The 12,361-nt window shown below is 38.5% G+C and overlaps 1 protein-coding gene across 1 annotated transcript in view; it reads right to left on the reverse strand.

Annotated features, from left to right (window-relative positions):
- Positions 1-1,914: 1,914 nt before the first annotated feature.
- The window catches only part of GRAP2 (GRB2 related adaptor protein 2), a 49,569-nt gene continuing 39,122 nt past the window's right edge, over positions 1,915-12,361 (reverse strand). Inside the window, exons 5-7 of the mRNA XM_083365786.1 lie at positions 12,090-12,212; positions 6,958-7,074; positions 1,915-2,843 (exon numbers count right to left, since the gene is read on the reverse strand). Coding sequence (XP_083221912.1) covers positions 2,667-2,843; positions 6,958-7,074; positions 12,090-12,212 — 417 coding nt within the window. The 3' untranslated portion in view covers positions 1,915-2,666. The remainder of the gene's footprint in view (positions 2,844-6,957; positions 7,075-12,089; positions 12,213-12,361) is intronic.

Raw genomic sequence — 12,361 nt, forward strand, 5'->3', positions numbered from 1 at the left:
GCAGTAACCTATATATTATCCTTTATAACATTTTGGAGCATTATTTCTTCTTAATGCATGTAATATTTTGACTGTATATTTTGCATTTAAGTTCATTGTGAGCCCTTTGTTTGCCTTCTTCCTATAGTAGCTGATATCTACATTTACAGCTGTTTCCACTTGCTGCTTCTATTAATGTAAATGGAATTTTTTATGTTTCATGCAAATGAGGGCACTTCAAAAAGCTTTTACTTATATTAAAGAATCCTCTGAAAGTAAAAGAAACAGGCAGTGGTTTGTCAGCCTTGATAAATACTGTTTACCATGATGATATTGTTCTTTTATTTTGAATAATGATTTTTTTGTAATCAGAATGGTTTGGCTGAGAGAAGTCATTCAGAAAGTTCAGCTATCCTTTAGAAGAGACTACTAGTTATCTAGAGAATGAGGTGGCTGGATGGAGTCACTGAAGCAGTAGGCGTGAGCTTAAATGGACTCCAGAAGATGGTAGAGGACAGGAAGACCTGGAAGAACGCTGTCCATGGGATCACGATGAGTTGGACATGACTTTGCAACTAACAACAACAACTAGTTATCTATTTCTACAGAATTATTTTAACAGCTAGTTAAAATAGAAATCAGAATTACTGTAAAGTAAGCATATATAATGCTTGTGTAAAGTTGAGTTACAAGGTTTACTCCAAGATCTTTTTGAGAAATATGAATGTGGATATAACTGTGCGCAAATTCTGGGAGACATTTTCACTGGGCATGGTAAATGCAAGTGGAAGGTTTCAACAATACCAGAAAATTTTCCACCCAGATTTTGCTATAGCAGTGGTAAATATATTTCCTTGCACATTAAGGTTTTGTTTTTTTTTAAGAAAAAAACAAAATATGGCATTTTGTACTAGAAGGACAGAATCCAGGATCTGTTCAAAAGATGGTTGCGTGTATATAGGGGGAGGAGGAGGTCAGGAAGAAACCTTAAGTCGGATGGATTGTGGCTACTGTAAGTAGGCTAACACTACATAGGTCATGGGTGTCAAACTTGATCACGTCATGTGATGTAGTGTGACGTATTGCAACGTTTTTTGCCTTTGCACAGCCAGGGTGGGTGTGGCCTGTGCATGATGCATCCAGCCCGTGGCCGCCAGTTTGACACCTCTGACATAGGTGATACAATTAGAATATGTAGCCCTGTCATGCTACTCATTTTAAAATCATCATACCCAAACAAGGCTAATGTGAACCAAGGTGGTATATTTTTGGAACCTAGTTTGCTAAACACTTTATTTTATTATATACTATTTTTCCATAAACCCACTCCATTCTTTATACACCTTCCGCTGGAGTATCTCTTAGCAGCCTTGGAAAACTTGTTCAGGTACTACAACAAATTAATAAATGTATAATAGTAAAAAAAAATTGACACAAGCAGTTGATGCAAATATAATTACTGATAAATATTTTTCTTGTCATATGTTCTTGATTTCACTTGGAAGGGAACAGGAGGAACCTTGGATAGATTGTTTTCTCTATTAGGGAAATTTACAAATAATAGAATATTTATCATAATTGAATTTCCAATATTCTTTGAAGGAAGTTATTGCTATCAGGTATAAAGCTGAGACATGTTTACGGATTTGCCCTGTGACTCATATGGAGCTATGTGATGGTAAGAGGCATTGTTAGCATAGTGGCCACAATTCAAATTCTTCAACTCTTGCTTGTTCTTTCCATGTATCAGGAAGTAAAAGTTTACTCTAAAATGAAACCTTTGCTCCAGTTCCAGGGTAAATGTTAATATTCTTGTATATTTGTTCAGTGAAATGCATATTTTACAATACTTGGAAGAACAATCAGAGCAATTTTGTAAGCTTTCTTACTAGAAATTTATAATCTTACAAAAAATAGGGAATCAGAGTATGGAAAGACAACTCAAACCAAGATAGAAAGAGCACTTAGACTGTATTTTTCTCAAGTGGGCTGAATCCAATTTCTCCAGAAAACTGAATAGAAATAATAGGTGTAGAGATCAACAAACTGAATATTATTTAAATAATTTTCTTGGATTTTGTTTTCTTTGCCTTTTTTAAAAAAATTAAATGTAGGTGGCCCTTGACTTACAACAGTTCATTTAGTGACTGTTTAAAGTTACAGTGACACTGAAAAAAAGTGACTTATGATTGTTCTTCACATTTATGACCATTGCAGCATCCCCACCGTCACATGATCAAAATTTAGCCCCTTGGCAACTGGTTCTAAGTTAACAACTGCAGTGATTCACTTAATCACTGTGGCAAGAAGGGTCATAAAATGGGGCAAAACTCACTTAACAACTGTCTTCCTTAGCAATAGAAATTTTAGGCTCAATTATGGTTGTAAGTTGAGGACTACCTATATACTTTAATCTACTTTCTAAATTTTAAAAGTACTGAGTGAATTTAATAGTTGAAACAGTGCTCCAAAAAGGAGTTTTCTGCTATAATGCTTCAAACCAATCAAAGCTGTCTATAGCTCAGTGTTTCCTGAACATGTGAGGTGCAAAGGAGGCAGTGTGTTTGAACAGTAATTAATGTCAGGACTGTGGTGCTATGAACATTAACCAGACATTTTAAGATATCTGCTATTTATACGATGGCACATTCTTATTAACCCCCCCCATCAGAAACAATGACAATTTACTAGTTAATTGGCTGCACATAGTTGGTGGGAAATAGACCAAGCGTCCCACGTAAACAGCCTTTCCACCAATGTTCATCAGAATTGTCGAGAACTTCTATGACATCTCCAGTGCAGAATCCTAGCTCATCGCCCTCTGCCGCCTCAAAATCATACAAGGCACGGACCCATTTTGGCCTCTAGCAATAAAAAGAAAGAAATGCATCAGCCACAAATACAAATCTTAGAGATTATAGTGAAATTTGTTATCACCAAATCATGACCTAACTTTTCTTGTAATGGAGAGATGTTGTATCTTATCCACCTCATAAACTGTTCATTCCCCCCCCCCAATGTTTTCCCTTAAAAAAAAAAGATGTGGACCTCAGATTATTTCCATAACCAGCTGCCTGTTTTTTGTTCAATATTTCTAATTTCTCTAATTTCTGATGACCATACCAGAGTGCCCTTATAATTTTGAGAACACAGGCAGTTACAGAAAAAGAAAAAAGTTTAAACTCTTTAGAATTATCTGTAAGCTAGCATGAAGACTTTGAAGGAAAAAAATATAGAAAAATCCAGAGCAGATTAATTGAGGTGGAATGAGACAGTATAGTTCTAATGCTAGGCAAGAGTGGGTTAAGGAAAAAGAAATAGATTCTGGAATATGGTAGTAACAAGTCAGGCTAGGCAAGAAAAAAAATGCTTGGGCCATGCTGTGGTTAAACAAGTGTGGAGAGAAAGAAAAAAATAGCAGTTCAGATAAGACAGTATAAGAGCAGAGGTTTCAATAATTTAAATTTATTAATATAGCTTTAATAGAAGTATATAAATGCTTGGTTATTATGTACATAAACACAGTCACTAGAATAATTGTAATTACATTTTGCATTAAGCTGACATAATATTAAACAATACTGTATTTCATTTCTTAGCTTTCTGTGTGTCTGGTGTCAAGTTTCTGACGTATGGGCTTTTCAAGTGACTCTGAGGCATTGTTTACCTTAAAAGTCCTTTATTGGCCTAACACACCGGCAAATGCTTGCTCAAAGAAGCTGGAATCTGAAATCTCCACCCTTTGCACAATATATTAAAACACAATTCTCCACCTTTCTAATTTTGTCATTAATTATATTCTCCAATTAATTTAAAGAATCAGTTCCCCTTCCCTTAGAAGACCGCCAAAGCCTTATCTTCTTTAGGGAGAAAAATGGCCTTGAAAAGTGCAATCCTACTCATTCCCCCTTCTAACCTTAAACTAAAACAATACACGTCTTAAAGCAATACACAGGTTTAACATATGAAATGGCTACTTGTTCATCTCTTGTCAAGCAATAACATTCGATGTTAGCAGCATTGACATCTGGCTTCATTCCTTTCCATACCCACACTCTCATAAAGAAGGAAGAGCTGCTGGAATTGGGTATGTCTAGTTTAATCAAGAGAAAGACGAGGGGGGACATGATAGCAATGTTCCAAAATCTCAGGGGCTGCCACAAAGAAGAGGGAGTCAAGTTATTCTCCAAAGTGCCCGAAGGCAGAACAAGAAGGAACGGATGGAAACTAATCAAGGAGAGAAGCAACCTAGAACTAAGGAGAAACTTCCTGTCAGTTAGAACAATTAACAATTAACCAGTGGAACAACCTGCCTCCAGAAGCTGTGAATGCTCCAACACAGGAAGTTTTTATGAAGAGACTGGACAGCCATTTGTCCGACTAGATGACCTCCAAGGTACCTTCCAACTTTATTATTATTATTATTATTATTATTATTATTATTATTATTATTATTATTATTATTCATAAAACATGAAACTCAGTCAACTGAACACTCAAACTGACTGGCATTAATGGTTGACACGGGTTGCTGCCAGCATCCTAGGTATCAACCAGGTATCTCCTTAAAATGTAAGGTGTTCCAAGCAGCGCAGTTTTTTGTAGCTTTGCTGGAGTTATTGCAGGAATCTGCAATTTCTTGATGTATTTTGTAAAGTTTTTGGACATAGTTCCCAGTGCCCCGATGACAATGGGTATCACTGTTACGCGTTTCATCCATAATCACGCAGTTTTGATGGCCAGGTCGCGGTATTTTGTAATTTTTTTCCAGTTCTTTTTCTTCGACTCTGGCATCTCCTGGTACAGCGATATCAATCAACTGTACGCTTCGGTTCTCTATGACTGCGATATCTGGCGTGTTGTGTTCCAAATGGTGATCTGTCTGTATTCGGAAGTCCCACAAGATCTTCACCTTCTCATTCTCGACAACTTTTTTCACCCTATGTTCCCATGACTTTTCAGACACAGGTAAGTCGTATTTTTTACACAATGCCCAGTGGATTAGTTTAGCAAATCGGTCATGTCTAGTTTTGTAATCAGTTTGCGCGATTTTGCTGCATTCACATATTAAATGTGAAACAGTTTCAGCTTTGTTGTTGCAAAATCGGCAATTTGGATTGTCAGTAGATTTTTGTATCTTCGCTTTCATGGCATTAGTTCGTAGTGCTTGTTCTTGAGCAGCCAGTATTAAGCCTTCTGTTTTTCTTGATGGTTCCCATCTTAAGCCATGCCCATGTCAAGTTGTTATCATATTTTCCTTCAATGTTTTTCAAATGTTGTCCATGCAAAGCTTTGGTTTTCCATCTATTTAATCTATCATCCAGCCATTTTTCCTTATATTCTGCCTTTGTTTCTGTTATTTTGATAATGCTCTGTTTTCACAGCCTGCAGCAATTTTTCTGTATTTTGATTCACATAGTCATTCAAACTTCGTTTTTCTTCTTCTACAGTTTGGTGGATTTGCAGTAGCCCTCTGCCCCCTATTCTTCTTGGCAGGTATAATCTGTCGATGTCACTTCGTGGATATAGAGCATGGTGCATGTTCAAAAGTTTACACGGTTTCTGGTCTAGGTGTTCCAATTCAGACAATGTCCAGTTGATAATTCCAGATGGGTAACGTATCACTGGGACTGCTCATGTATTAATGGCTTTAATTATATTTCCACCATTCAGCTTTGATTTTAGTATTTTGCAGACTCTTCTGATGTATTCCTTTTGTGTTGACTCTTTGATGATGATGATGATGATTATATAATGATTATAATAGATTGGCACATTGCTTTAAAATATGTCAGTTGCAAGGCTTCTCTTAGGAAGGTGGACTGGCACTTAAGGATACAAAGCCTATAGATATGTAGATTTTTTTTAAAAAACAAAAACTAAGAAGACTTTACAAAAGAATTCCAGCAGAGGGATCCACAGATTGTGCTAAAAGATATCACAGCACACAATAAAAAACAGGTAGAGCTTCAATCACATTGTCATAGCTGCCGGAATGATGTTTTCCATCATTTTTAGATGGAGAAGGAGAATAACTAATAGATTTGTTATCAGGACACTTATGACTACAGATAGTCCTCAACTTATGACCATAATTGAGCTCAAAATTTCTATTGCTAAGTGAGACATTTGTTAAGTGAGTTTTGCCCCATTTTACAACCTTTCTTGCCACAGTTGTTAAGTGAATCACTGCAGCTGTTAAGTTAGTAACATAATTGCTAAGAGAATCTGGCTTCTCCATTTGCTGGTCAAAAGATCACAAAAAGTGATCACATAACCAAGGGATACTGCAACCATTATAAATATGAACCAGTTGCCAAGCATCCAAATTTTAATCACATGACCATGGGGATGCTGCCACAGTCATAAGTGTGAAAAATGGTCATAAGTCACTTTTTTAGTGCTGTTGTAACCTCAAATGGTCACTAAATGAAGTTTTGGAAGTCAAGAGCTATCTGTATATGAGCACTTGTTCTAATTAACAGAGTTAATTGACAGAAACCACAGAGCTGCGTCTAGGCTTATTGGTATTCATAGGTACCGTATTACATTATAAACCAAAGGCCATGATTACAGATGCCCAGCTATTTCTGGGTTGAAAGCTGTGCTTAATATTTAAGAGCTCTGCTAGGTTGCACTAAAAGATAGTGTGTGGGATCAAGACTATAAGTTTGACTTTATTTACATTTGAAATGAATTAAAATAATATAATCAAAATGCATACCCTTCAATTATTTAAATTATTTCAACATTGATATTATTAAATAGCTCCCACCACATTACGTATTGCTTTTTCTTAGCCATTTTGGAAGTTCCTGAGAGCTTCCCCTAAGCTTTCCATTTTGATTAATGTCATTTTTCTCTTCCCAGTGACATACATAGAAAAATTAAATTTATCTATTTTTAAAAAATCAAAGTTGAGTTGTATTACCTATCAATCTAAATTCTCTCTCAGAAAAAAAGATGGCTGTACAGTACCTGTAACTGTTGTGCTGGATCAGTATGTCTCCGGAACATAGATGATGCAGCTGGTTCTTTACAATCCTTTGGGCCCTTAGGCCGATCTTGAATATCCAAACTTCTGCCATGTCTATTCTGGGAAGTAAAAAAAATGTAACATCACCATTATGAATATGATCCAACATGGAACTCAGATTTTTATGGACACCTACAGCTATTGCAGTAAACTTACATAGTGATTTTTTATATACTGTAGTGATAGTGTTAGTTACAGTACATTCTATTTATTGTTATAATTATTAATAACAATATAGAGTGACAGGTATTTCAAGGATAGAGAACAATATACCGTAATTGCCCTGTTAACCGCCCTGAGTCTCTTGAGAGAAGGGCGGTATATAAATTAAATAAATAAATAAATAAACCTCAATTATACAAACTTTATTTTATAAACCAAATTGTTTAAAATGTCATGTAGGTTAATATCAGGCTCAAAGAACCTAGACCACACCCAAAGAGTTCAAAATTACTGATTTATTGCTCAAGTATATGCACACAAATTTTCTCAAACTAACATTTGCACCTAAGTCAAAATAGATAAGGTTCAACAGCATTCAAGGGGGATTGGACTTTGTTCTCTTTTAACTGCATAGAGACTCTAAATCAGGGGTCTGCAAATTTGACAGCTTTAAGACTCGTGGCCGGCAACTCCCAGAATTCCTCAGCCAGCCAAGCTAGCTGAGGAATTATGGGAGTTAAGGTCCACAAGTCTTAAAGCTGCCAAGTTTGAAGATCTCTGCTCTAAATTGATTCCTTTCTTGACTCCTCCCCATCTCTGCCTCTCTCTCTCTCTTACAGTTAAGTACAATGTCAGCTGCGCCCTTATGCTTGCTTGTAGCTCGCTATATTATGAACTGTGGGGAGGGTAAGGGGAAAAACGAAAGTAAGTGCTGTATCTTTTGAAGAGCTGCATCAAGGTCATCCGGCATATCAGCTGCATACCAACTTGTGCTCGGATTGTCAGTTATGAAAACATCCTGCCGGATCATGATTGGTTGTATGGGGGTGGGTAATGGGAGGTGGTCAAAGGAGGGAAAAGTTGAACTTAGGAATTTTGGCACACAATTCTCAGTTCTGCCACAGTTTAAATTCCTAAATAGAAATGATCCTTGGCTCCATTTGCTGAGAAAGACATAGTTTTATTAGAAACCATAGTTTTATTATCTACCCCCCGTAGATAGGGCTCGCAACTTTGGTGTCCTCCTAGATTCACAGCTCTCCTTAGAAGATCATATAGGAGCTGTGACTAGGGGGGCCTTCGCCCAGGTTCGCCTAGTGCGCCAGTTGCGGCCCTATCTGGACCGGGATGCCTTGCGTACAGTCACTCATGCGCTTGTGACCTCTCGTTTAGACTACTGCAATGCTCTCTACATGGGGCTGCCCTTGAGGACCACTCGGAGGCTTCAGCTGGTGCAGAATGCAGCCGCGCAAGTTGTTTTTGGGGGTCTCCCAATACTCCCATGTTACACCTCTGCTCCGTGAGCTGCATTGGCTTCCAGTTGCCCTCCGGGTGAGATTCAAGGTGCTGGTGATGACCTATAAAGCCCTACATGGCATGGGTCCGGATTACCTACAGGAACACCTGCTGCCGGCGTCAACTTCCCTCCGTCCAGTGCGCTCCCACAGAGAGGGCATCCTCAGGGTGCCACCGGTCAGAGAATGTCGACTGGTGACCCCCAGGGGGAGGGCGTTCTTTGTGGGCGCGCCAGACCTTTGGAACCGCTTACCGGTTGAGCTCCGGATGGCTCCCAACCTTTGCTCCTTCCGACGTGATCTAAAAACTTATTTATTTGAACAAGCCGGCCTGGTCTGATGGGTTTGGGGTTTTAACATTGATTTTAACTAATTTATTGCATTGGGCACAATTATTTAATGTTTTTTTAACTTTTGCATCTTGTATTTTTGATATTTATTGCCCTGTACACCGCCCTGAGTCCTTCGGGAGAAGGGCGGTATAAAAATCAAATAAATATAAATATAAATATATAATGCAGTATTGCAAAGCCAGAGCTGAGGCCTGGGAACTGGAGGAGCACTGGAAAAGAAGGGGGCTGTTTCTTGAACCCACAACCGAGGCCATGACCAAGCATGCCCCACTTCAGAGAGGAGAAGTTACAACCAAGCTGAAGACCACAGCAGATAAAAGGGATGAAACCAAATGGTTGTCTTTACCTTTCAGCAAGGAGGAAAATGCCCCAATGAAAACCCAGAAGCCGGCTGAGGAGTATAGTAGCAGACCTAACAAGCCAGGACACTCAAAATTTTATTTATATGCATCATTACAATAAACATTACACTAATAAGCTGGAAAAAAACAAGGAAATGCTGTGTTTTATTTTTGAACAAAGCTCTGCATTGGCAAAAATCATAAAATACCTAAAGATTGAGAACCTGGTTATGCTTGTATATCAGTCTGGGCCATTGTTCATCATGTCTAGCCATAATTGTGAAGTCATGCAAATCATTACCATCACTACCACTATTCTCCTATGGAACACAGGGGATCAGTAGGCATCTATGTAAAGTCTTAAAAACAGGAGTCAAATGTCAAAGAAATACATGTAGAATTATTCTGACCGGAGGAACTAGTTGAGCTGAATGGAGCTCATAGTTTATACACATAAAAATCCATTTCTATTTATCATAAACATTCTTAATTAAACTTAATTTTATTTATTCAAATCAAATCAGATACTGCCAACTCTTAACTAACTCTGGATAGTTTACAAATAGTAAAAAAAAAAACTGAACAAACCCCAAACGAGGGTATCTGAGTACAATATAAACAGAAAACAAAAGTAGCAAATTCACTCAAGGGTCCCAGCTATCTCACAGCAAAGCCTGGGTGAACAAGATCTGCAAGGCTTTTATGGAAAGCAACAGAGTGAGAGCCAAACAGACCAGCCACCAGCACAGTTTGTAGAACAGAGGTGTTATATACATAGTCATATTGAGGCATGGTCATCACCACTCAAACATTTATGTTTTCATGTAGAATACATTGGTGTAGTTCATCCTTCAGGTAAACTAGGGCATGATTGAGTGTCTGAAGGGCCTCTGGATCCAGAAAACGGAGCTGAGGGAAGTCTCCCTTGGCCATAGCTGCCACTTCTTTTTGAGCTATGATTGAAAAAGCCCCCCAGATCGTGCATCATTCTTGAGCAGGGAAGTGCTTCTCCATCCAAGTGTACAGATGGAAAGTCCTTCAATTCAGAGGTCCCTAATTTCCACAACTACTCAGGTTCTGTAGGATTGAATCGAACTCAGTTCTTCCACAACAAGGCCTGTGTAGTTTTCAAGTACTCAAGAGCCTCATTTTGCCAGTCTAAAGTCAAAAGATATAGCTGAGTATCATCAATATACTGATGATGATGCTGAACATCACACACCTCTTCTAATGGCTTCATGTAGACATTAAACAAGAAGGGACAATATTAAGGTCACCCCACATAATAGGGTCTAGGGCAGGGCTTTTCACCCTTTTCACAGATTGTACCACTTTTAGGACATGAAAATATTTGAGTACCACCAGTGCTTAGCAAGGTGTCAAAAACTTGATGACTAAAAAAAAAAGGGGGGGGGGGAGATTTTGGGTTTTACTGATTAGATTCAGGTTCAATGTTAATGCTTCCTTCTACTGCAACAGAGGAAGTCTGTTCTTTTTCCCCGTCCCCCTCACTTCCCCCCCTTTTCCTCCCCACTGTGTCCTATTATTTGCTTTTGTATTTTTGTATTTTATTCTATAATCTAATAAAATATTACAAACTGTAGAAAAAAAGTAAAAAAGTACCAGTTTTAATTTCTTCGGTGGCTGTTGCTTTGCTGAATCACTTTCCCTTTGCACTGATAAATGTATGATTAATTTATCCATGTTTATTAATATGCACCACTATGAGCTAGCTGATGGGTCTTCAAACGTGGCACTTTTAAGACGTTTCAACTCCCAGAATTCTTCAGCCATCATGGCTTTTTGAGGAATTCTGGGAGTTGAAGTCCACAGGTCTTAAAGTTCCTAAGTTTGTAGACCCCTGAGCTAGCTGATCGGCCCTTCTTCCTCTCTCCCTCCTGATCTCTTTCCACAGTGTAGTAAGAACACAACCCCCCCCCCCACAATCCCTTCTCTGTACCCTTAAAGACACAGGAATCAAATGCAAAGCAAGAAAGGCTCAAAAATAAAGAAACATATAAACTCTGTTGTTGTTTTTTCCCTTTAAGCTGCCTCAGGAGTGTCACATGTCACAAGGTTGCAACTGAAAGGCTCCGGCAATTGCGAAAAGCTATTGCTTTAAATTAAGCTTGTTTACCTTCAAAGAAAACCTTCTAAAAGTCATAGACAGACTGAAGATAAGGGGGTAAAATTAATTACATTGGTTTAAAGGGATTAAACTTTTCCCCATTGTCTTTTTTTTCTCTTTCCCGCCCAAACTACCTCCTTTTATAGCCTCTCCTCTCCTCCCCCCTTTTTTTTCTTCAATTCACCTCCAGGTCCCAGCTGCTTCCAGAAGCACCAATCAGCTGGAGCCCTGCCGGCTCTTGGGGCTTCTGCCAAGCCCAGACAGTCCTGCAACTGCAGTTGCTTCTCCTTCAGGCTTGAGTCCCTTCGACTCATTTCCCTCCCCCACTACACTTCTCTAGTACAGTCGTGTACCACCTGCCACATGGCAAAGTACCACAGGTGGTACGCATACTACCAGTTGAAAAGCCCTGGTCTAGGGGACAACCTTTGCTCGCTTGCCAACACTGACTGGAGCTAACCATAAAAGAAGGATGAGAATAACCATAAAATGGTGTCCCTGCAGATGGTTCATAGGGATACTGTGGTCAGTGGTATCAAAAACTGCTGAGAGATCAAGAAACACCAGGATGGGTGCATCACCTCTATCCCAGCTCTACAATAGGTCATCAGTAAGGATAACCAAGGCTAGCTTGGTGCTGAATCCCAACTTAAAACTAATTGAAACATGTCTAGATAAGTTGGTGATAGGTAATTATTTTTATTGTCATTGTTAAAAATTCTGAGAAACAAATCCTTCTTGGTATATTATATAGATCTAGATCTATTTTCTGCCTAGCATTGATCATTGTATTACCTGCTTATGATGCCAAGATGCAAAGGGATGCTCATATTTATTGTGCTCTGATGATCTTGCATCTTTTATTGATGGGTGGACTGCTTCCTGCTCCTTTTTATATTGGTTCTTATCACATGCTTCCTGGAAAGAAACAGGTTTTCTCTGTTACACTGCATATTTATTCATAAGTATTCCTTCCCATAAATTATGTTCCTGTTTTTCAAATCTTTTAAGAAAGCTGCATTAATGTGACTAGTCCCATTTATCAGTAAGCAAGCCATTCAGATAGT

The sequence above is a fragment of the Vipera ursinii genome (assembly GCF_947247035.1).
Source record: "Vipera ursinii genome assembly, chromosome: 6".
NCBI lineage: Eukaryota > Metazoa > Chordata > Lepidosauria > Squamata > Viperidae > Vipera > Vipera ursinii.